The 26333-nt window shown below is 46.9% G+C and overlaps 1 protein-coding gene across 1 annotated transcript in view; it reads left to right on the top strand.

The window, feature by feature from the left end:
• The window catches only part of LOC149328088 (chymotrypsin-1-like), a 60990-nt gene extending 34904 nt beyond the window's left edge, over window positions 1–26086 (top strand). Inside the window, exons 6-8 of the mRNA XM_089561418.1 lie at window positions 10807–10921; window positions 23214–23374; window positions 25874–26086. Of these exons, the coding sequence (XP_089417544.1) occupies window positions 10807–10921; window positions 23214–23374; window positions 25874–26086 (489 nt within the window). The remainder of the gene's footprint in view (window positions 1–10806; window positions 10922–23213; window positions 23375–25873) is intronic.
• The last annotated feature ends 247 nt before the right edge of the window (window positions 26087–26333 follow it).

Here is a 26333-nt window from a genome sequence, read left to right as displayed (position 1 = left end):
CTCCGTCGACAGGTGGAGCTGTCCGCGCGGCGGCTTCGAGCGCTGCTCCGTCGTCAGTCGGTGTGCGGCAGCTAGTGGAGGAGGATGGCTCCCAAGCGGTGTAGCCGTAACAAACTTAGGCAGTCGTCATCTTCAACGACAGGTGGAGCTGTCAGCGCGGCTGCGTCGAGCGCTGCTCCGTCGTCAGCCGGTGTGCGGCAGCTAGTGCCGGAGGATGGCTCCCAAGCGGTGTAGCCGTAACAAACATGGGCAGTCGTCATCTCCGTCGACAGGTGGAGCTGTCTGCGCGGTGGCGTCGAGCGCTGCTCCGTCGACAAAGCGCGACAAAGACATTCGCCTAGCACACTTTAGGCTGCCAAAGTGTCCGCATAGTTTACTATTCGAGATAAATTTACAATTTAATACCGATCCACTCGACGAAGAATGAAAAGGATACTTTATTTACATGAGACATAATTCGCGATCTTAGCAACCTGTTCTACAGAATATGCAATGCACCTATTTTGTTTCGAAGATTTATTAAACTTTTTTTGGGTGGACTCGATGGGCAAACTTGTTTCCGCTATTTAGGCACTCTTGTGATCTTTGGCAATAGATTTAGGGAGCAGAGAAGCAGTCTCGCAATCGTCATTGCCTGCGTTGGAGGCGGAGATTCATTGCCTAATTATATAATGCCACTTTGACGAACATGTCTATACTCCGTTTCATACATAGCTGTCAACGCAGCCAAGGCTGCGGCGCCTGTTCGCGCTCCTCGTCCGCATCGTAATGTAGCGTCGAAAGTGAAAAGAGTAATGAACTCAAAATTAAAGTAAATGTTGGTTGATATTGCAGTATAATGATAATGATGTTTTATTTTGCAAAAAGATTGATTTTTCTTTACTGTTCTTCAAAACAGAGTGCCTTAGTTTTCTGGGTTTTTTTCGGCTCCTCCTGTATCAGGTTTTCGCAGCTAGGCCGGCCGGCGATGTCGTCTGCTTTCGTCTTTCGGTTTCCGAGTGTGCGAAAATGGCACCGCTTTCTCCTACTCGCTTGTTTTCTTCGCCCACTGCGGCTTCAAAAACATCTCCTGCTCGCCTGTTCTCCAAGCTGAAGTCTCCGAAAATTTCGAAAGACCCCAAGCAGGTTATTGTCAACGTTTACTCTAGCGTAAGGAAGCGCTTCCCGGAGAAGAATGCGCGTGAAATTCTCGAAACTGTGGGCGAGATGACCGGGGTGAGCCCTTGGACAGTTGCGAGGTTCAAGAAGGAAGGTCTCGCTACTGGAATAAGATCACCGCAAAAACGACCTAGCAAGGTGACCATATCTATCTCTCGCAGTGTTAAATATGACAGCTTTGCAGTCAACGCCATCCGACTCAAGTTACATCGTATGTATGCCGTACACTACACTGCATTTTCCCTTCGAGACAAGTAAACAGCGCTGTGTTTTTCAAAGTAGGTATTAGAGTTTGACAGTTTCGAGTTTCTACCTAATGAATCTTTTAAGAAAAATAAAAAAATAATAAAAAAAACACCCGAGCCGAACCTAGGCCCTTTGTTAAATGAACACACAGGCGCGCGCTTCGTACCACTCAGCCACGACGCGAGGCGGACGGATACATTTTGCTTGTTTTTTGCAGCGGACTACTTCCGTACCTTTGGCAGCGTTGACAGCTATGTATGAAACGGAGTATAGGTCGATAAAGTTGGTGTTCAGCTGGAACCTGAAAATATTGATGATGCCACGAAACTCACAATGCCGCTGTCAGTGAACAAAATTTGGACGTTTTCTGAGCTTTTGCAAGAATCCAGGGCCTGCTGGAGAAGAAAAGAGAGGAGGAGAAGACGCAACCATATCGCCCCATTTTCAGCCAGTGCGAGGTTTTTACATATAGCCGCATCAAAATCACAAGCGAGATTACTCCAGCCTACGAAATTCATAGACGCCAGGACCAACGTGTAAGATCCGCTTCAATAGCACTTTAACATAAAGAACTACGCTTTTTTAAGCATCGTTCGGAAAATGAGCACTGCTGGTCATGTGTCACTGTTGCCACGCGCAGTGCTCTTGCGTCATACTTGTCATCTGTGTGCGTGTATTTTCATCAAGTTTGTTTTCCACAGTAATTCCGCAGTGGCAAACCATCAATAAGGATCAGTTGGAGGTTGTGCGCCGTCTCTCCGAACTCGTCTCGCCACTGTCTTTGTAACGATAATGACACACCAATATGCCCAAGCTTCCACCTTGACTGACGCTAATGCCGCCAGGTTTCGTTCGTATGGGCAATATAAGGCATTCACCCTAAAACTAGTCACCGATAAATCTTCCTCCACACTAGATATCTACAACCTTTTTCTGTCGTCGCCGGCCACTTTCACTATCCAATAAATTTCAAGACTTTTGCATTACGGATAATCAAAAGGTATAGAAACCTTCCCTGAATTCCCTCGAGTCTCTACGTTTAGCAGTATAGGCGCACAAAATTCAATGCATCCCAAACACAGAGGCATTCAGTTACCTTTCCATTGCAATTATCCATTCTCACTGGGCACAATAAACCTAGGCAACATGATCAGAAGGTCACGTCACACAACTGCCGCGCGACCGAGGTTCTGAGCACCACAGTAGTAGTAGTAATAGTAGTAGTAGTAGTAATAGTAGTAGTAGTAATAGTAGTAGTAGTAGTAATAATAGTAATAATAGTAATAATAGTAATAATAGTAATAATAGTAATAGTAGTAATAGTAGTAATAGTAGTCATAGTAGTAGTAATAGTAGTAGTAATAGTAGTAGTAGTAACAGTAGTAGTATTAACAGTAGTAGCAGTAACAGTAGTAGTAGTAACAGTAGTAGTAGTAACAGTAGTAGTAGTAACAGTAGTAGTAGTAACAGTAGTAGTAGTAACAGTAGTAACAGTAGTAACAGTAGTAGTAGTAGTAGTAGTAGTAGTAGTAGTAGTAGTAGTAGTAGTAGTAGTGGTGGTGGTGGTGGTGGTGGTGGGGGTGGTGGTGGTGGTAGTAGTAGTAGTAGTAGTAGTAGTAGTAGTAGTAGTAGTAGTAGTAGTAGTAGTAGTAGTAGTAGTAGTGGTAGTGGTAGTAGTAGTGGTAGTAGTAGTGGTAGTAGAGGTGTTACTGGAAAGATTGAAAGAACAGATGTGCGTCGCAACAACCGCGTCTGCCGAAGCAACGACACCAGCTGCAACAGATACCCCAGTGCCCCCCTCCCCCTGCAGACTGCAGCACTCCACCCTGTGGAGAGCCTAGACACATCTACTGTGTCGCCCACTCTTTCCTCCTGATCACTGGAGTTTTACCCCTCAATCCTGCTAAGTCGTGCCCTTTAAACCCTGGACCTGCGTCTATGTAGCCGCCCATTCATCCGCGCTCACCGAAACCTGTGTGCCTCCTGCGGCCGCCGTCGGGCAGTCCGCAGCACTCCACTCTGCTGAGAGCCTCGACACTTCGACTGTGTCGCCTGTGCTCTCACCCTGATCAGTGGTGTTTTAAGGCGAATGCCTTTAAGCGCCTATACTGGCGGCCATGACTCTGTCCATTGGATGCATCTGAAATAAAAGTCGTAACTAGCTGTTACTAGTTGCATGTCATGACTAACTAGTCCTTAACCAGTCATGACTATTTAGTCATGACTGGTTAATGACTAACTAGTGAAGATTAACCAGTCATGAGTAGTCATGACTGCTTAATCTTCACTAGTTAGTCATTAACCAGTCATGACTAGTAAGACATCAGTTACTTAATCATGACTAACAAGTCATTAAAAAGTAATTACTAGTTAGTCATTAACCAGTCACGACAAGTTAGTCAATAAGCAATCATGACTAATTAGTCATGACCCATTGGCTAGTCATGATAGCCATTGGATTGGCTATGGGGTGACTTGGACATGACCCATTGGTTAGTCATGATAGCCATTGGATTGGCTAGCAATGACTAATTAGTCATGACTAGCCAGTCCAAGTCGCCCCATAGCCACCTCGTGCGTGCCTACAGCCATGCAGCCAAAGTTGCGTGGATACCCTTTCGCCTCGCGCACTTTAGGTCGTCAGAGTGCCCCTGAATCTTCCCCCTCAATCCTGCTAAGTCGCCCGTTTGAACCCTGGACCTGCGTCTCTGTATGCGCCCATTCATCCTGGGGCGGCGAAAGTGGTTCAGTAACGTAGTTCACCGGAGAGGTCTGTCAGATAACACGGTACGGGTTTGGTACTTCGACAGGAGTTTTGTGGAGAGGCCGGGACCGCGTGCGGAACCCAGAGCCACACGAGTGAGACTGGAGTAGTCGACGGAGAACGACGAGTGGGGCCTCGGATGTGCTTCCGGGGATTCTGGTCCTCTGTAGTAAGAGATGGGGCAAGCTGGCTGCATTCTTGAGCTGTTGTAGGTACGAATTGCGCACAAAAGACACACACAGGAAAAACACGAGGGAGACTGAAAGAGCGCAAACTATCAACTGGTGTTTATTCGATTCAGTGCCGCTTTATAGGCAGTGTGCACACGTGCCTACAAAGAGTGGAAGGAAAGGATAAGGAGGCAAATCAACCCTGCGCGAAAATCCATCAAAACCGCTCCAAAAAAATTCTTTTCCGCGTTGTACAATGAAAGGAAGGTGTCACTCACACATTTATCACCTCTTGCCTTGATGTGGTATGCCTCTAGAAGTTCACGGGAAACTTTGCCATTACTCCTGCCCAGAATTCTGATATTATTCAGCAGTGGCTCACAACCGGTGCATGCAATGCAATGAGCAGGCAAATTTGCTCCTTCTCTATTCCTAATTGAACGCTGATGCTCCCCTGCGCGTTCATTCACGCAGCGTCCTGTCTGGCCCACATACACGCGACCACACTTGAGCGGGATGAGATACACAACGCCCGTGGCGCATTTTACGAATTGTGCCGCATGCTTTATCACGCATGCTCTTCGTCGAGCGCCTTCCGCGCTGATCCTTGGGCACAACCCGGCGAGCTTGCGTGGCGCCGAAAACACCACAGGGACGCCATGCCTATTTGCCACTTTTTTCCTGTTGTGGGCCACCTTGTGCATATACGGGATGACCGTAGTCTTTCTTCGCGGCAATCGCTCCTCGTTGTTGGCGCGGTTTCCTTTTTTTACCTTCCGAAGAAGGTTCTCGGCCACAGCGGAGATGACCTCGCAGGGGAAACCGGCTGAAAGCAGCCTGTTTATCTGATTGTGAAAGCTGGTGTGCATTGCATGCGGGCATGATTTCGTCAAAGAAGATTCCAGGTACGAGCTAACTATGGCTCTCTTAACTATCTTCGAGTGGGCAGAATCATAGGGAAGAAGCCCTTTCTGCGCTCTCGGTGCTTAGTGCCAGCAGATGTGATGCAAACCAATCTCTAGGTTCAGATCTAAAAATTGCAACGAACCATGGTTCGGAAGTTCGTGCGTAAAATTAAAATTTAAACCCTTCCCATAACGTTTAAAAAGAGTTAAAATGCTATCCACTGAATGAGTGGGGGTCAAGGTTTTTTATTTAGATAAAACAATTAGAAAATCGTCAACGTATCTAAATGCCTTAAGTACACCCTGGTTACTAAACACCTGATTCAGGGATTGGTCAATAGCGGCTAAAAAAATATTGCAAGGGGTCGGTGCGACGCAGGATCCAATGCGAATGCCTTGTCGTTGAATGTAAAAGTCATCATTAAAAGAAATAAAAGTGGCTTGCAAATAAAATTCTAGCAAGGAAATGAAGCTGTCTGCTGGCACACCGGCTGAGTTTCGAAAACTTGAGCTTCCTGAAAAAGTGTCAAGGACTCGGACACATCAGGGCGATACGGGAGCACGGTATCCATTGTGAAGGTGGGTTCGAGGCCATAAAGAAGGAAAAACGGAGAGAAGCCAGTTGTGCTCTGTGTGGCAGTGTTCCAAGCGTATGTGACAAAGGGAAGAAAGCGGTCCCAATCGAAGTGGTCGGATGCAACATGCACGGCCAGCATATTACTTAATGTGCGGTTGAAATGTTCAGTCATGCCATCGGTTTGAGGACTGTAGGCCGTTGTAGACCGGTGAACGAGGCGGCATTGCTCTAGGAGTGCTTCCATGGTGTCAGAAGGGAAGGCATGGCTCCTGTCGCTGATAATTTCCTCAGGGGAACCGTGGCGAAGAAAGATATTATGCAGGATGAAGGATGCGACGTCTTGCGCAGACGCGAATGGCAAGGAGGAGGTTTATACACAGCTGGTATGGGGATCTACCGCCACGATGGCCCAGTGGTGGCCAGCCGTATTGGTGGGAAGGGGCCCGTAGAGATCAATGCTTACGCAGTCGAGGGAGGGCGGGGGGCAGTACAAGGGCTGCAGAGAGGCGGGGGAACGGCGAAGAGGAGTTTTGTGGCGTTGTTATTCTGGGAAGTAGTGAACATATTGGCGGATGAAGCGCTACATTCCCCGCCAGTAGAAGCGAAATCGAAGGCGTGTGTAAGTCTTGACCACAACGGCGCGGGCGGGCGCACTGGAGGTCATCGTGGAAAGAAGCGCTTATGTCGGAACGAAGATGCGGAGGAATGGCAAGGAGCCATTTCTGTCCGTTTGGAAAGTAGTTGCGGTGGTAAAGCAGGCCGTCCTGTATGAAAAGTGGCGGGCTTGACGGCGGAGATGTCGGGCCGCCGGGCGTGCAGATGGTGCAGATAGAAAAGCAAGGAGGGAAGCCATCCAGGGGTCCTGGCTTTGTTAAAAAAGCATGTCGGCAATGTCGACAGAAGAGGAGTCACTGGTGCCCAGAGATGTGGAGGCGGAGTCAGAGGAAAGAGGTGAGTGGGATAGTGCGTCGGCTGGAGAATGCTTACGGCCAGAACGATAGACGACTTCAATGTCATATTCTGGTAAACGCAGCGCCCAGCGAGCAAGACGACCAGATGACTTTTTGAGGGAAGACAACCAGTAAAGGGCAACGTGATCAGTCTGGGCGACCATATATGTAAGGTCGGAACTTTCGAATAGTCCAGACGGTCGCCAAGCGCTCTCTTTCCGTCAGGGAATAATTCCTGTGGCTGGGATGCGCAAAGAGCGGCTGGGATGCGCAACAACTTGTTCAGGGAAGCCGGGTTGCCGTTGGGCAAGAAAAGCGCCGAGGCCCACGCACATGGCGTGAACTTCCATGCGTTGACTGGGGTCATAATGGCGAAGGATCGGTGGGGACACCAAAAGGCGCCGAAGCTTGGAGAAGGTGGCGTCACAAGCAGGTGTCCAAGAACACAGTTTTAGGCCTTTGGCAAGCAGCTAAGTCAGAGGAGACAGCATGAAAGCGAAATTCTGGACGAAGCGGCGCAAATAAGAGCATAGGCCTGTGAGGTTACACAGCTCTTTAAGGGAAGTGGGTCGTGGAAACTCGGCGACTGCACGCAGTTCGACAGGATCGGGAAGAACGCCTTCTTTAGAGACAACGTGGCCCAAGATGGCAAGCCGCCGGGCAGCGAAGCAGCACTTTTTAGGTTCAGTTGCAGGCCGGCGTCGCTCAGATACTGCAGGACAGCTCGAGCTGAACCAGGTGAGACGAAAAGACTTTAGGTAATCGTCGAAGTAACACTGACATGTGTGCCACTTGAGTGCGCAGAGAACTGCGTCGATCATGCGGTCGAATGTGGCCGGTGCATTGCACAAGCCGAACGGCATGTCGTTAAATTCTTCGAGGCCGTTGGGCGTAATAAAAGCTCTTTTCTGCCGGTCAGCAGCTGCCATGGGCACCTTCCAGTATCCGGAGCGCAGGTCCAGCGAGGAAAAGAATTCCGCACCTTGCAGGCAGTCGAGGGCATCGTCAATGCGGGGGAGGAGATACACATCCTTGCGAGTCATCTTGTTCAGGCGACGGTAATCAACACAAAAGCGAATGGATACGTCCTTCATTCTCACGAAAAAAACGGGGGAGACCCATGGGCGGTGGGAAGGATGGATAACGCAGCGCTCGAGCGTGTCATCCACTTGTTTGGTAATGGCGCCACGTTAAGTGGGCGACACGCTATACGGGCGCTGGCGCAAAGGGGCATGCGTGTCGGTGTCGATGCAATGACTGACAAAGAACGTGCGGCTCAGTCATATGAGTGGGAAGTAGAAGGACTGACGGAAACGCCGAAGTAATTCCACGAGCTTAATGCGTTGATCTTGTGAAAGGCTGGCATCAACAGAGAGCGAAAGAAAAAAAAACAGAAAAGTAGTATTGGCTAGGGGCAGCAGGAGGCGAATCGAGGGCAGTTATCTGGAGAGACAGGGAATGTAACAGGGTGATCATGTGATTTGACATGCCCCAGCAATTCACCACGGAGAAGAGCTGACGGGCAAGAAACAAGGTTCATGAAGTAAATTGCGTTGTGGCCATCACAGATAGTCAGAAGGGCGAAAAGAAGGAGCTGCGACGGGCAGCAGCACGAGTGGTATTGAAGGGACTGTGTCGGCCGTTCTCTCCCCCTGATCACTGGTGTTTTATACCTCAATCCTGCTGTCACCTCTATTAACCCAGGACCTGCGTCTTTGTATGCGCCCATTCATCTACGTCTCTCCGAACCCTGTGTGCCTCCTGCGGCCGGCGTCGGGCAGTCTGCGGCTCTTCACTCTGCTTAGAGCCTCGACACTTCGACTGTGTCACCCGTGCTCTCCTTTCGTCACAGATGTTTTACCCCTCAATCCTGCTAAGTCGCACACTTTTAATACTGGACACTTGGGTCGGACTCACGACTACAGTGAGTCTTCCAAATTCCTCAGCAACCCAACTTCTTCGCCGGCAACCGCGAACCCCTTCGGCGAGGGTGCTCCTTTCCATGCGAGCAATGTAATTTTTTATTTTTTTTATTTTTGTTTGAAAACAGAAATGAACCTTTGGTCTCTGCATTCTCTCACTCTAGACTACTCAGTTATTAGCCTTACTTCCACGTGGTAATAGCTCTGTCACCGCACTTCAGCCTTTGCCGCTTACCCGAGATCTGACTTACCCGAGTTCTCTACACATGAGTTTTTCCTGTTAGTTCTTGTCTCCCGACTCCACTATGACGACCTCGTGTCTTTTACTTACTGTAGTCAACAAGAAGATATATTTTAATTTTTTCGCATATATTTAGAACATCACGGGTATGACTATTTTTTTGCTATTTCCGAATTTATTATGATGCAACAATCCCCTCTTGCAGCTGGCGTTTTTAGGGTGTAATTCTTTGCTTTCAGTTTGTCATTGTTGTCCCTTCATGGGCGCTTCGCACCATCTTCATTTTCGGCTCTTCTAAGTCATCAACTTTCTCTTGCTTTCACGTAGTAATTTCTGTGGTTACAACTATGCGCATAATATTAGAAGCAATGGGAGGCGTGTGAGATTAACATAGCGTCATCAAAACTCCTCAAATAGCAGCTTTTTGCGGTAGCAAGTGTGTGATGAAATTCCAACAGATTTCACTGTATTCCAGAGTAGTGCAGTCTACATCTTCACAAGTTTTCAAGAGACAGGCGTTCAGATGAGGCTTTTTTCTCGATCTTAGCAGGAGGCAGTCGAGAACGAACAGCTTTCTTAGAAAGACACTCTTCGCCCGAGCCTAAAGAACTCTAGGCTTACTGTTATCGACATTTCATATGGTTGGACCACTTTATCAGTCTCTACAGTAGTTCTCTAGACTTTAGATCTTATGTGCAGACTGCTGAACTAACAGACAGAAGCCCATTTAAAACCAGGATATTTGCGAAAAGAATTGGGTCTCCAGAATGGTGTAGATAAAGAAACACTCGGTATGGATTGGCCAGGAAAGGAAGAGAGTAAATTAGTTAGATGAATAAAAGTTCTTGTCGTGCGGGAATTATGGGATACTGTTCTATACGTCGCCCCAAATGCAATTTAAGTGGCCCTCGCAATCGTCTTACCACGTTAAACCAAGAGATCGGAACGTAATGGCACAAAGCTATACCTCCGCTGCTCGAATTCGTGTCCTTGATTGTATTCAAGGTACCATGAGCGCAAAGACTGATAAGGGCATTCTTGAACAGGTTATGCCTCCACAGGCACGCAACAGTCTTAAAGTTCAATGTGTGTTCCAACGCTTGTGAACAATTAGCCGATGAAGAAGGCGGTGGACCTCATGGATGGTGCAGCCATTCTGCCGAGATTATTTCAATTGAATATATTTGGATGAGTGTTGCACTTCACCCTGCGCAATGGCGAGCGCGATCGTCGAAGACTTAGCTCTGGCGAGTCTGAGCATCGAATGTTGGAGAGCTCTCAAAGACGGTGAACAGCTCGGGTGTTTTGCGCCTTAAGTGGCTAGCTAGGCCTGTGCCGTGGAGTGCACTTGGTAGAGCTCAACAGACGTGGCCGCCGCCACACCCACATGCCTTTGCACTTCCTTGGTGGAAACAATTACGGTCTATTATATCAGTCAATTTGATTTCGTATTCCTAAACCGCAGAGTGAGAGAGGGGGGTACTGTTCAAGCATGGTTCCATTATAGTAAGTTCCTTTACAATTTTGACGTCACTGTGTAGCTAGTGGATAGTAGCATAGGATTAAGCAACCTGATGCGCGGATTCGTGCTGTGAATTGTGATGTTAGAACAGAAATGTGGATAGCCTTAAAGTTCGTTCACTGACAGCAATGGTTATCACCTGTATTGTAGACTTAGATTGCTATGTAGTGAATGTAAACACTTGGCATATGTGCCCATGGAGAATAGTGAAGCTACACATTGGTGAAGTGAAATAAGGTTCGAAAAGCATAAATATTGTATGGAGTAGATGGACTGAAATGCTCCTTGTTTTAGGTAGGAATATATAAGCCTGATATGCAGATTTCGAGACTAACGCATTTTTATTCGCAGCTGCAAGAACCACTGAAGTTTGACGCCCTCGTGAAACCTGTATGCCTTCCCACGCGCAAGCTTCATGTTGAGGGAAAGCCTCTGCTCGCGGCTGGCTGGGGAAAAACAGGCATAGGTAAGAAACCATTCTTTCCGGTCGAAGCATCATGAATCCTTACCCGCAGCGTGCGCTGCTCGCCCAAGAAATAATTACCCGCGAATTATTTTTCTCGTGTTTTTCTCACGTTCGTGCGGCTACGCTTGGTTGGTTGATATCGAGCGATTACTTCTTTATATGGGAAGGTATCCATGTATTTTAAAACTTACAATACCTTTGTGAAGCAAGTGATCATACTTTACGGTTCAGTTTTAATGACAGTTTTTATCAGCCTTGAGTACAATAATAAATGTCGTTATGACACTACTGAGTCAGTTTTTTTTTCTGGAAGGGGGGGGGGGGGGCGTTGGTGAAAGCGAATCTAAAGCGCACAAATTGATATGGGAATTGATGACATCCAGGGCAATATTTTGTTTCATGTAAATTTTCTTAATTCGTGTCAAATTGTGCCAATAAAAAGGAAAGTACATTTGCCGCGCAGGAAACGCCAGATTTCTGGGAAAATATTAATTACCACACGAATTCAACAATATTGCCTTTCGTCACTGTGGTGGCTCAGTGGTTATTGTGCTCGGCTGCTGACCCGAAAGACGTGGGTTCGATCCCAGCTGTGGTGGTCGAATTTCTATGGAAGCGAAATTCTAGACATTCGTGTACAATGCGATGTCAATGCACGTTAAAAAAACCCAGTTGGTCGAAATTTCCGGAGCCCTTCACTACGGCATCTCTAATAGCGTGAGTCGCTTTGGGAAGTTAAACGCCAAAAACCCATACACCTAATACTGCCTTTCATTAATCAGAATATAGCTGGCAACATCGAGGAGTTTTACAGTATTAACGAGAGAGTGGCAGCTATCGTAATCAGGCTTAATAAGAGGTATAAACTGAAGGTGGTGCAGGCCTATGCGCCTACATCAAGCCATGATGACCAGATAGTTTAAAGCTTCTATGAGGATGTGGAATCGGCAATGGCCAAAATAAAATCACAGTACACTGTACTGATGGGCGACTTTAATGCAAAGGTAGGTAAAAAGCAGGCTGGAGACAAGGCGGTAGGTGACTATGGCATAGGTTTTAGGAACAGTAGGGGAGAGTTATTAGTAGAGTTCGCAGATAGAAATAATTTACGGATTATGAATACCTTCTTCCGCAAGCGAGCAAACAGGAAGTGGACGTGGAAGAGCCCAAATGGTGAGACTAAAAATGAAATAGACTTCATACTGTGTGCACACCCTGGCATCGTAGAGGATGTGGAGGTCCTCGGTAAGGTCTGTTGTAGCGACCACAGAATGGTAAGGTCTCGTGTTAGCTTAGATTTGAAGAGGGAACGGAGGAAACTGGTGGAGCGAAAGGTATTAACGAGTTAGCATTAAGAGGGAAGGTAGATGAATTCAGAATGTCGCTGAAAAACAGATTTTCCGCTTTAACTGAAGAAGACGACCGTAGTGTTGAAACAATGAATGATAATCTTACAGCTATCGTTACAGAGTGCGCCGCAGAAGTAGGTGGTAGGATGGTTCGACAGGATACCAGCAAGCCATCTCAGGAGACTAAAGATCTGATTAAGAAACGCCAAAGCATGAGGACGTCTAACTCAACAGACAGGATAGAACTAGCAGAGCTATTGAAGTTAATAAATAAGCGCAAGGTAGCCGACATAAGAAAGTTTAACATGGAGAAAATCGAGCATGCTCTAAGGAACGGAGGTAGCCTAAAATCAGTGAGGAGAAAACTGGTCATAGGTAAACACCAGATGTATGCGCTAAAAGGCAAACAGGGCAATGTCATCAGGAATATGGATAAGATAGTTGAATTAGCAGAAGAGTTCTACACAAATCTATACAGTAGCGAATGTAATCATCAAGTTACTGAGGGAGGCAGTCGAGCACAGCAATGGGACATCCTGCCAGTAACGAAAGAGGAAGTAAAGAAAGCCTTAGGAGCAATGCAAAGAGGAAAAGCAGCTGGTGAGGATCGGGTAACAGCAGATTTGTTGAAGGACGGAGGAGAGATTGTGCTACAAAAACTAGCCACCCTGTATACGCAATGCCTTGTGACCTCGACAGTACCAGAAGCTTGGAAGAACGCTAACATTATCTTAATTCATAAGAAAGGAGACGTCAAGGACTTGAAGAATTACAGACCAATCAGCTTATTGTCCATTGCCTACAAGGTATTTACTAAGGTAATCGCTAATAGAATCAGGACAACCTTGGACTTTAGTCAACCAAATGATCAGGCAGGCTTTCGTAAAGGATACTCGACAATAGACCACATTCACTCTATCAATCAGGTGATAGAGAAATGCGCAGAATATAACCAACCCCTATATACAGCCTTCATTGATTATGAGAAAGCATTTGACTCAGTGGAAACCTCAGCTGTCATGCAGGCATTGCGGAATCAGGGTGTAGAAGAGTGTTATGTGAAAATATTGGAAGATATTTATAACGATTGCACAGCTACTATAGTTCTCCATAAAGTGAGCAATAAAATTCCAATACGGAAAGGTGTCAGGCAGGGAGACACGATCTCGCCAATGCTCTTCACTGCCTGCTTACAGGAGGTATTCCGGGGACTGGAATGGGAACAGTTGGGGATAAGAGTTAATGGAGAATACCTGAGTAATTTGCGATTCGCTGATGACATTGCCTTGCTAAGCCACTCAGGACAAGAACTGCAAAACATGATCAATCAGTTAGACAGGCAGAGCAGAACGGTGGGGCTAAGAATTAACATGCAGAAAACCAAAGTAATGTTCAACAGCCTAGCAAGGGAACAGCAGTTCGCAAATGGTAGCGAGGTGCTGGAAGTAGTAAGAGAATATGTCTACTTAGGGCAGGTAGTGACCGCAGATCCGGATCATGAGAGGGAAATAACTAGAAGAATAAGAATGGGGTGGAGCGCATATGGCAGGTTCTCTCAGATCATGAATGGTAGGTTACCAATATCCCTGAAGAGAAAAGTATGCAACAGCTGTATCCTACCGTACTCACCTATAGGGCAGAAACGTGGAGGCTAACAAAGAGGGTTCAGCTTAAGTTAAGAACAACGCAGCGAGCTATGGAAAGGAAAATGATAGGTGTAACGTTAAGAGATCGGAAGAGGGCGGAGTGGGTGAGGGAACAAACGCGGGTTAATGACATCTTAGTTGAAATCAAGAGGAAAAAATGGGCTTGGGCAGCGCATGTAATGCGAAGGCAAGATAACCGCTGGTCTTTAAGGGTAACGGAGTGGATTCCAAGAGAAAGCAAACGTAGCAGGGGACGGCAGAAAGTTAGGTGGGCGGACGAGATTAAGAAGTTTGCGGGGATACAGTGGCGGCAACTGACAAAGGACAGGGTTAATTGGAGAGACATGGGAGAGGCCTTTGCCCTGCAGTGGGTGTAGTCAGGCTGATGATGATGATGATGATATACCGCACAACTGCAAATTTGTAGCTTTCCTCAATACAGCCCGATTATTCCTGCTATTTCACTCTTATAACTACGTGCTGCCGGTTTGCTTGACTCAGTAACAAATATTTTCGTGGTAGGATTGTTTCTTTCCTTGCATATACTGGATATAGTCCGGGAAAGAAAGTAGTGGCGGGGTAAGAGGGGTCACTCGAAGATTATGTTTGCAGTTTAGTTAGCACAATGACTAAGTCTGAGAACTTACTTTGGCAGCCAATTCGTGCGTGTTGGCTTCGGTTTTTCCTTTATCTTGCACAGACTTGGCTAATGCGCGGCAGCCTATGGCTGAGCTTAATCGCTGTTTGAAAGCAGTTTGCCTGGAGAAGCGTTTTAACAAACATTTTCATCAAAGTTTAACTATCTCTTGATGAAAGCTAACTACTTTCATGAGTCTTGATTCTAAGGTGGGGAAATTTTCTCTTGCGCATAAGGGCACTACGCAGAACACGCCCGGTTAGTGCCTTAATCCTGCAGAAGTGTGGATTTTCTGCAAATTTATTCTGCTTACAGTGACTGATGGAGAAAACATGTAGCACTTGCTACACCAACCTTTCAAAGTAGCAGCTGGGATTGAACAGCAACAGCAATGGCAGAGGGAATAAGTATGTAAAAATCTATAACCTGCAAAAACTACGGCCCAGAACAATACAGGATCTGTACAAGCACAATCTAAACAGAAAGCAGAGCGGACAAGTGAAAAAAAGCCTTCCCTTGTACTCTCACTTCACCCAGTTTTCAACGCGTCAGTTTCGAGGGGAAATCTAGCGTACCGTTAGAAAAAAAAAAGAGGCCTTTTCAGACGTTTTAGCACCTCCAAGACAACTTGTAGATCTCCGTCATAGCTGCTGTTGAAATGCCTGAAAACTGAAATGAGGGCATAAGTATTTCTGTTCAGAGCTATAAGGCAATGAAGGCACTCTTTCACGACTGCATTGAAACTTTCGGCGTCTTCGCTGGTGCACTCGGAGCAAAACTAAACAATTAAAGACCTGCACGAGTTCTAAAAAAAAAAGTTACAGTTGGCAAATACAGCGGGTCGCATTCAGATGGTCCCCAGGTGGTAAAGAGGAAAATGATATGTAGTGAATGCTTTCAACGCAACCTGCTCAAGAAATGCAAGTGGAAGCAACTGGGAACTAGCTTACTGCCGTGGGTGTAGATTTATGTTAATTAAAGTAATGCTCAGCAGTCTCGGAATGGAACAGGAACGTGCTTTACAAGCGAGGTACACTGACATCGACCTAAGGCAGGCAGTGACCGCACATCCAGAACTTGAGACTGAAAGTACTAAAATAGTAAGAATGGGGCGGACCGCATTTCGCAGGTACTCTCAGAATATGGACAGCAGTTTACCACTCTTCCTCTAGGGAGTAGTGTAGAAGAGCGGCATTTTACCGGTACATACGTATGCGGCAGGAACTTGGAGGCCGAAGAAATTGATTCAGCTTAAATTCATGGCAATGCAACGAGCTATGGAAAGGAAAATTATAGTTGCAAGGTTCAAAAACAGGTATATAGCACATGAGGTCCGGGAATTAAAGTAAAGCATTTATTTAGTAGCTTTCTCGGCCGCTTGGTTGAAGCCTCCAGTTCTGGGCCCTTATGGAGTCTCCAGAAGATCTCTCGCGGTCCTCCAGGCATTGGTGGTCTTCCAGGTTTGGGCTGGACAAAGCGACTGCCCATGTGATGAGATTTGTGCATTTGGGTCTGACGTGTGACGAGAGACGTTTTCCCTGCAGTGGACCTATTCATATGGTGACGATAATGAACGTCGTGTACCGCACAGAGTAAAACTTCTTTTAGCTACTCATGACGCCAGCGAAGCAGGTGCTGGAAGTAGTAAGAGAATATGTCTACTTAGGGCAGGTAGTGACCGCAGATCCGGATCACGAGAGGGAAATAACTAGAAGAGTAAGAATGGGGTGGAGCGCATATGGCAGGTTCTCTGAGATCATGAATGGTAGCTTACCAATATCCCTGAAGAGAAAAGTACACCACAGCTGTATCTTACCGCTACTCACCTATGGGGCTAACACGTCGGGGCTAACAAAGAGGGTTCAGCTTAAGTTAAGGACAACGCAGCGAGCTATGGAAAGAAAAATGATAGGTGTAACGTTAAGAGGTCGGAAGCGGGCGGAGTGGGTGAGGGAACAAACGCGGGTTAATGACATTCTAGTTGAAATCATGATGAAGAAGTGGGCTTGGGCAGGGCGTGTATTGCGAAGGCAATATAACCGCTGGTCCTTAAGGGTAACGGAGTGGATTCCAAGAGAAGGCAAGCGTAGCAGAGGGAGGCAGAAAGTTAGGTGGGCGGATGAGATTAAGAAGTTTGCAGGGATACGGTGGCCGCAACTGGCAAAGGACAGGGTTAATTGGAGAAACATGGGAGAGGCCTTTGCCCTGCAGTGGGCGTAGTCAGTCTGATGATGATGATGATGATGACACCAGCGAACACGCTAGCTCGGAATCACTGTGGATGGGAGAGACGAGTGTCTTATCCCAGCCTTCGATATCGGCCATGAAGGCAGGGATTCCTAATTCTGCCTGAACCCTGTCGCGTCGCCCGATATGGAACCTAGTATGTGTGAGCATTATGGACTACACCCGTCGAATGGACCGCGTCGCTTTCCTGCCTTGAAAACCCCTTTGGGGGAGTATGCTGTGTAGCCTGGAGGGCCTGCTTTTGAACCAGTGGTCAAAAAAAAAAGCTTTCACGTGCCTTATTAGAACTTCGTGGTGCTTCTCACAAACTTTTCGAAAATCTGAGATTAAATTCTATTCGTTTTTAATGATTCTTAACATGCACCTAGTGATTCGTTCAGCGAATCGAATTGAAGGATGTTATTAATAGTTACTGCGTCACGAGATAGTAGTATAAAGTAAGTCCCAAGCTCACGCACACATGGCTAGCTCTCAAACCGCTTGCACACTTTTGAGACCGGTGGGACGACTCCCTAATCTTCCAGTTCTTACAAATACGCCGAGTTATAGAGAAAGCACACCTCCATGCCACTCAGGCCGAGAACCTCACTTGCGCCCTACCGCAAATAGTACAGTTCTGCAATTCTTCCGAATTGATTTCCTCGCCTGCTCCTCTCCCCTATCGTATTTTCTTCATCTTCAAATTTTGGAGCACTAAACAATGACAGTTTCGTTTCGCATTCCTGCTCGGTAGAAAACAATGTCGCCGTCTTTGAGTGTCCCCTAATATTTCTTCTGTTGCTTTGAGAAAACCTATGGATGAGGGCTAGAATGGCACTTCTTAGAACGAAAACATGAACTCGACCTCAACTTTTGCGCTTACTTCAGTATGAACATGCTAATAGCAACGGCTAAGGCTTGGCGATCAACATATTGTTTGTTATCAGCAGTATATATTAAGTAACGTTTTCCTCCGCATGGACCACCGTTTAATGATTTATAACGCAGCTTTTATGGCAGTCAGCTGAAGCGCGAGCCTTTTGAGTGTGCTTGCATTTCATTTTCTCCCTACCGAGAATCGCCAAGCGTCTGTGGAAACAAAACGACATGACCAATGAACTAATCTAACACCACAGAACTCGGGCCTTATACATTTCGCAATATTTTGATTTGGGGCGATTTTCATCTCAAAGCTGACAGTATCTTTCAGTGTTTGCGACGTCGGTAGAAAGCAGTCGTATGCCATCCTTTAAAGGGGTGGAGACACCAAATTTTGTCGTTCGCGCGTTCTTAGTTTCAAACGTCTCTTATGGCTCCAGGAAGCATGATACACACCCAAAGATTCATATATTCACAGTGAATAATTTATTATAGCATTTTTAGGTGTACGATTTTCGGTTTCGGTTTCGGAACGCCGAGTTGTACAGTGACGTCACAGAGGGGGAAGATCAACTGCTTCGCTTGGTCACGTGGGCCCACAAAAGTTGTGACGCACCTACTGCTGCATCGTCTGCTTTCCCACACATGTGCTGACCAGCGCATGAAAACAAACTACTGCACGTCTAGTCCCAGCAGCTCGGATTCTGACAGATCTTATTCCAATGAGTGAGGACATCGACTTTTTTTTTTGTTCGCACGCTAATATCGCCTTCGCGGATTCGCGTGAGGATGCGAAACACTTTGCAAAATGCCTGTAAGCATCGCTGCGCCGCTCTACCGAAGCTGCGCCCACAACCGGTGTCACACTTCGCTGCCGTGCAGCAGTACCTGAGTGCTGCTTGGGATGGTGTACAAATATCACAATAAAAGACGAGATCGCCTTGTTATCAGAACTGCCAGCTATACTCGAGCAGCGACAAAGCATGTCTGCTTATGTTGGGAGCTTTCGGCAACGGCACCGCTCGCGGGCGCTCCGGGCGACGAGCTCTGCTGCTGCCTAGCTGCCGTGGTCGTCGCTAGGCCTATAGCCTGTTTAGCAAGCGGCCGGCGCTTCGGAAGTCGTCTGCGCTATAATAAAATGGCTACTTTTCACAAATAGCTGTAGTGTTAACAGAATCATCTCACAATAAAATAATAGTATGGTCAATCTCCTCGACGCCTTCGGCAGCGGAGCTAGCGGGCGCCAGGCGAGCCGGACCCCAACGTCGCGCCAGCGGCAGCTGCTAGGCGCGGTTGTGAGAAAATTGCTCATATCACAGTTGTTACCTCTACCAGGAGCTCAGTATTGGTCAGCGATCCTCAAAAATGACACTTTTTTCACATTTCTTGTCCCATGGTTTATTATTTACGTCAAGAACACTCTTTAGCTCGCTTTTATGACGTCGGCAGACGGTATCCAGGCTGACCTACCGGCCGGCAGACTCGGCGTACTTCACATCCGCACAAGAAAATACAAAACAGCCATGCTACCAGAAAGGATGCTTTCTAGATTCGAGATACGACAGCATGACTGTGCTAAAAGTGGATCTTTCGGCAGCGAAACTGCCTGCGGCAACGCCGGCCGACGACCTGCGCGCTGGTCCCAGACTGCCCTAGTCGTCGCTATGCCTAGCTGCTTTCGCATATCGACTCCGCAGCTGAGGGCGCTTCGGGACTGGCCAGCGCTCAGAAACGTGCTCCGCTCGGCACCCCTTTACTGTGAACTCATCCCATAATAAAAGATATGTTCGATTTCCAGGACGTCTTCAGCAACAGAGCTAGCAGACGGCAGGCGATCCGCACCAGGTAGCAGCAGCACAAAACCGCTGATGAAATTTGCTTGCATCGCAGTCATCACTTCTACCAGGAACTCGGTATTTGCCAACGATCGTCAGAAACGATGCATTTTTGATATTCATATATCCCAGGGTTTGCTATGAACGTGAACAAACAATACTATCGCGTTCTTCAGATGCCGGCGTTCGGCACGAAGACTGGCGCAGACCGCCCGGCTCCAAGGAGTGCGCCCTATGTCATCATGACGCTACCGCTTCCCGTCGTTGTTGCCGCGAGCGGCCCGCCGTTGACATCTAGCAGGCCGGACGCAGGCAACGAGCTGCAATCGGACGTTGCGACGCTGTTCGCAACGGCGCGTCGCAAACCGAGCGAGTGGCGGTTAGCAGCAAACGCGGCTAGCTGGTGCGTCGACTGCGCTCACGCGGCTGTGCCCCGCTCATCGTACGTCACTGTATTTTGGTATGACGTCACTAAAACTTTAATTTTTCTGCACCCCTTGTGACGTCATGGTTGATGGCGCTAGCGATGGGTCTAGATTGTGAGAGTGAGCATTTAGGTAATCTTTGGAACCGAATTAAAATGTTTTTTAAACGTTTGTTGCGTCCAACACCTGGCCTTGAGTGCCCTTGCATACATAGGAATCCCATAGCAGGCTTTTTATAGCTTCAAAATTTGGTGTCTCCACCCCTTTAATAAATTCTTGGCGCTGCTGAGCCGCGCAGCTCAGGGATCAGCCACAATCGCTTCTCTGAAAATCTCGGAGAAAAGCTATAGAAAACAAATTCATTAAATTATTTATACGTTTTAACGTCCCAAAGCAACTCAATCTATAAGGGACGCAGATATGTGAGGCTTCGAATTATTTCGACCAAACAGAAATTTTGAACAATCAAAGAAGTCACACAGTACACAGGGCTCTGGCATTCCGCCTCCATCGAAATGCCAGACACCTGTGTATTGTGCCGTATCCTCTTACGGCGTCATGAACGCAAAATTCCGAATTAGAAAAGCTGGAGTGTTATGAGCGGCGTGAGGAAAAGCGTGATGAGTTGCAAGGAATCCCAATTACGAGTTCTGTTGGAGACTCACAAGAAACTTGCACATGCCTTCCTCACCAAGAAATGCTTACAGTCTTTCGACCTCTGGCTGGGAAAGTACTTCTTGTCATTCTCGTTCAGATGCTGGCGACACACTTTCAAGAAACATGTAAACATCATCTCCAACCCACGACATTGTACTCCGCGTCTAAGGGGGCGGTACGCCCTTGTCTCCAGTTCAGGTACTGCGGGCCTTATAGTTCGACCATATTAAACGTGTCGTGTCCAATCCACAACGCGAAACAGGCGCGAAACAGGCGCGCATGTTATTCCAAGGCGGCGTAAACTTTAGCAACGTCGTCTTCCTCACGGGGCACATGCGACATCGTCATCGAATAATTATTCTAAGTGAAAACTGATGTGGTCGCTCTTTCTGAGTTTTCTAGGGCTGCAAAATACGCATTTAGTCTGAAAAGATTCCACTGTAAAATTTCCCTTCTACTCCATTAGATCTCATTCCCTCTGTGGCCTGCTTCATATGCTGCGATTTTCGCCCCCAACACTTTGGTTTTTTGGTTTCGCTCCCATCACTTTGGAGGTGCTGGAAGTAGTAAGAGAATATGTCTACTTAGGGCAGGTAGTGACCGCAGATCCGGATCATGAGAGGGAAATAACTAGAAGAATAAGAATGGGGTGGAGCGCATATGGCAGGTTCTCTCAGATCATGAATGGTAGCTTGCCAATATCCCTGAAGAGAAAAGTATACAACAGCTGTATCCTACCGGTACTCACCTATGGGGCAGAAACGTGGAGGCTAACAAAGAAGGTTCAGCTTAAGTTAAGAACAACGCAGCGAGCTATGGAAAGGAAAATGATAGGTGTAACGTTAAGAGATCGGAAGAGGGCGGAGTGGGTGAGAGAACAAACGCGGGTTAATGACATCTTAGTTGAAATCAAGAGGAAGAAATGGGCTTCGGCAGGACATGTAATGCGAAGGCAAGATAACCGCTGATCCTTAAGGGTAACGGAGTGGATTCCAAGAGAAAGCAAACGTAGTAGGGGACGGCACAAAGTTAGGTGGGCGGATGAGATTAAGAAGTTTGCGGGGATACAGTGGCGGCAACTGACAAAGGACAGGGTTAATTGGAGAGACATGGGAGAGGCCTTTGCCCTTCAGTGGGTGTAATCAGGCTGATGATGATGATGATGATGATGACTTTGGTTTTAGGTCTGGGGCAGGATATAACGCCGGTCTAGCGGCAGGCGGTTTGTGACGTGTTTACGTCACGTTTCGTATTGAAAACGTTTATTTCGCCAAAATGCAGGCGGCCGCGCTAGATGGCCTCCAGTCCGTGGCTAGCGGCCACCTTAGTGGCCCACTCGTTGGCGCGGGCTTTAATCTCCGGGTCCGAGTTGACCAGAACGGCCCCTCATTGCTCAAGGGAAGAAATTTGTACGAGATTCTCCGGTGGAGGTTCTTAATTACATTGCCCTAATTTTCCATAATTTTTTATATTGCGTTATAAAACACAGATAATCGTCAGGTTCGAATTTAATCGCTATGTCGGTGTAACAGCTTCGGTCGCAACAGTTTGGAGCATTGTGGTGCCCAGCGATGCAGAAACTTGGGAGCTGCCTCGGGAGGGGTGACCGAGAAACAAGATGAGGCACTGAATCGTTTACTCCTCCCACCAAATTTGCTAGGCAGACTTTGCAAATGCTAAACCACTAACTTGCGCCGCTATTTACTGGCTGCCACCATTTTCAAGTGAATGGTGGTGCAGCGTAGAAATAAGGATCCGCATAGAAAGTTTTGTGACGGCACACCAAGTTTTGTTGAGCAATCGGTCGGTAATTGCAACACCTGTATTTTGTTTTTTATTCTGTCAATGAAAGCTGCTGATACTGTCTCACCTCTTTTTACTATACGTGCTTAAATTTCTTCTCAGTGTTTTCAGACTGCTGCCTAGTGAAACCTGCTTGAATCAGTGACGGTCACGAAATGCGTCCACAGACTCTTGCCGCACAAAGCATTAAATTTTTCCTTAATGGCATTGCTGTATAATAACTACCATTTTTAGCTTTTTTACTAATCATTTTATATGTGCTATCTGCAGGAAATAAATTCATTACAAGGTGCCTATACACGATCGCTGTGTATCTTCTCGTTTTTTTTACCACGTTAAAGTTAACGAGCTCGTGGCGCCGAAAATTGGGAGTCGGCATAGTTGTCATCGATGGCCATGAGCGATAATTCAACGAAAAAAACCCCCAGACAAGGAACTTTATCAGCAGGTGGGCCACCCATGCCACGTGACCTTCCGGCGTCGTCACATCCTGAACACCGGCATGTGATCAAACTGCCCACCGTGGCAGGTGGCAGTTAATGATTTTTTGCTCGGGAAGAGCACCCTGGGTCGCACAAGGCGCACCGGTAGCAGCACCTGTCATCGCGGGGGGGGGGGGGGAGTGGCGCATTGTTCCATCGCTCCATCACTGCACCTGGAGTTGCATGGCGACTCCTAGAGATCTCGGAATGTAGAGAATAGCCAATACTGCATTGCATATAAGAGGATTAACCCAGTACACTATCACGTCGTACCCTTAAGGAGGAACTTAGGCGTCCTCTCCAATTGTTTTGAGTTCCTTTAGCAAGTATTTTAAATGATGTGCCATTTTCAGGAGATAAAAGCAGTGCGAATCTCCTGTACGCCGAACTTCATGCCTTGGCAGACGATACATGTTTCCGAATCACGAGCGGAGGAATCAAGGACCTAGTTACGGGCAAGAAGATGTTTCCGGGTCCATCAATTTGTACTAACGAATCGAAATCGACCTGCCGGGTGAGTGCGAGCCGCGGCCATGTTTCAGGCACAGAAACTCAGCACGTTTCAATCTATAGAGAGATGTACAGTCTTTGTCAAAAGTTTAGAGCCCAGGGAGTTTGCTTCTAAGCCTCGCAGTGGGACTCCTGAAACTATCATGGTAGTCCTACCCACTGGAGGAGGCAGGACCAGAAATCTTCTTACCTTCAGCAAATTTGGAGCGCTAGTGATGCATTACGAACCAAGCAGTGTGCTTCAGAAGCAAACCCCCCGGGGCTCCAAACTTTTGACAAAGGCTGTACCTGCATGCGCGACTGGAAAGAATAAAAGCTGAGTTGTGAGAGTGGGTCGTAAAATGTGGAGAAATTTGAGATCTCGAGTGCGACATTTATCGAGTGTCTTTAGTAACATAATATTGTGACCTTCTACAGACAACAGTTCCCAGGTGCAATTTTATACAGTTTCCACGACCAAACGGTTGGAATTTATTTATTATTTATTTATTTATTGTAAAGAGGAAGACGCTTAGCAGACGGAGCAACAGAACCGATGCGCGGCGCGAGGCGAGAAGACGACGATCGGCAGCTGAATCAGCAGAACCGACGCGCGGCAAAAACATCAACTGTTCTGGGACCGGACCTGCCCTTGCTCGCTCTAACCGGCCTTAACAACCAGTCATCTCTTGCCAATAAAGGCCGCTACATCTTGGTGGAGGTGCGGGATAGTGATGGTACGGTTACGTAGCTCCAGGACGGAATCCCGACGGAAGATGTAGCGGCCTTTATTGGCAAGAGATGACTGGTTGTTAAGGCCGGTTAGAGCGGGCAAGGGCAGGTCCGGTCCCAGAACAGTTGATGTTTTTGCCGCGCGTCGGTTCTGCTGCTTCAGCTGCCGTTCGTCTTCTTCTCGCCTCGCGCCGCGCATCGGTTCTGTTGCTCCGTCTGCTAAGCGTCTTCCTCTTTACATTATTAGTACCTAAAAGGCCCACTACGAGCATTATATGAGGGATGGGAATACATATCATTGAAATAAATCAGTGACGAATAATTTGAAGTATTCCAGGCGAGGATGGATCAAAGCTTCAGCGGAGAGGTCGCTCTAATGTATTCCAGTCTGGGCGAAGAATGATTTTGGGTGCGCAGAAGTGGATGCTCGAGGTGTATGAACCGCTTTCGGATGACTGATGCGAAGTGAAAGGCGGTGTGCAGGGGTGATAACGGATTGACTCAAATGCAAATGATAAAACCGGTGGAAAAGGCAGGGTCTGGCTATTTTTCGATGGGATTCAAGGCTGGGGAGGTTAGCTTTTGTTTTCAATGTTATTACGCTCGTATGATATGAATAATCAGAATACACGAATCTTATCGCGTGGCTCTCGATGTTCTCAAGGGTTGTGGCTAGGTTAATTTGTTGGGGGTCCCAGATTGAGCATGAATATTCAAGTTTAGGACGGACAAGAGTTAAATAGGCGGACAGTTTTACGGAAGCAGGTTCCTAACGCAAGTTATGCTTTAGATAACCTTGAACACGGTTAGCATCATTGGTTATGTTCATTATATGGGTAGTCCAAGAGAAATCCTTTGTCAGGCTAATACCTAAATATTTATATGAAGATGCGTGTGATATCATGGAACCGCGAAGAGTATAATTAGGAGTAGGATACGATTGACGACGATGAATTGATACTAGCGTTATGTTATTAACGTTTAAAGACATTAGCCAGTTTTCGCACCACTCTTCCACAAGTTTTATGTCGCAGTGCAGATGATAAGTGTTTCTGTTACAAGTGATGCTCTGGTGATGCTCCGATGATACAAGTGATGCTCTGGAATCACTAAGTGTGCATTCCATATGGCTTCTTCAGTCTTAGTTCTCGGAACAACACTCTATTTCAGCAAGTGCGGTTCTGGTATGTCACCCCATTAACGTAGTGCTGCTACCTTTAAAGCACCCCTTTCCTCTGGTTATTTCCTTGTTTTCGAACCAACTAAAAGTTGCATACTTCGAAGCGCAAGCATCCTATTATAGTAAATTGGTAAAAAATTAAGAACATTTCTTCGCTCAAAAAACTGCACGAATTTTTGCACCACCTCTTTCAAGTATTTCGTCTTGGTTGGCACCAAGACAAATGTATATCAGGCATCAGGTAAATGTATGTGTCTGCTCTTGTTTGTACTTTGTATTTATGGGTGTTTTTTAAATCGCTTGCATAAACTTGCATTGTTTCTCACTTAAGCCTGTATCGTATATGAATTTGCGTTTTTTGTATATTTTGCACTTTGTGCATGTACCGGTTGTCGCTGCTATGTAGAACGTCTGCGGGACAGAGTTTATACTCACTCGGACATTCCAGATCATAACTCATAAAAACGATCGTAAAAAGTTCCAGAGCATAACTCTAGAAATTCATGGCATTGAATTCAAAAATTAAAATGCATTCGTGAACAAAGCTTAAATTCTACGTATGCTGCCTACAAGTCAGCTAACCTGCTCTTCATCGTCTCTTTCCGTTTTAAGGGTGACTCCGGCGGACCGTTGTCGCACCTAGGTGCTGATGGAAAAGCAGTGCAGGTCGGAGTGACTTCTGTGGGCGGCGGTTGCGCAATTGGAAGCGTTACTTATGGCATTTATGCCAGGGTGTCTTCCTATATGACATGGATAAAAAGTGCACTTGCTGATCCAAAAGAATGGAGGCCGCTTCGCACAGATCCCATAATCTTGTCGATCTAATGCTTTTACCTCACTGTAATCTCCTGCGTGATAATAAATCCTCTCTTCCTTGGAGCCGGCATGCATTTGAGCACTTTTTTGCACTCGGCAGTGCCGTTAGTAAAATCTCTATAACCTGTTCCTACACTGCAGACATCTACAACTGCTCCGACAACAAATGGCCTTACCCGATGATGGGCGAGTTACAAAAGTGATATTTTCTTACCTCGTCTTTCCTCTGCTTGTTTTCGGTCGCCGATGATGTACC

This window comes from Amblyomma mixtum, chromosome 9, assembly GCF_055824585.1.
Source record: "Amblyomma mixtum isolate Tamu chromosome 9, ASM5582458v1, whole genome shotgun sequence".
Taxonomy (NCBI): domain Eukaryota; kingdom Metazoa; phylum Arthropoda; class Arachnida; order Ixodida; family Ixodidae; genus Amblyomma; species Amblyomma mixtum.
Note: the sequence above shows the minus strand (reverse complement) of the source record. Positions and strands in the feature narration are given on the sequence as shown.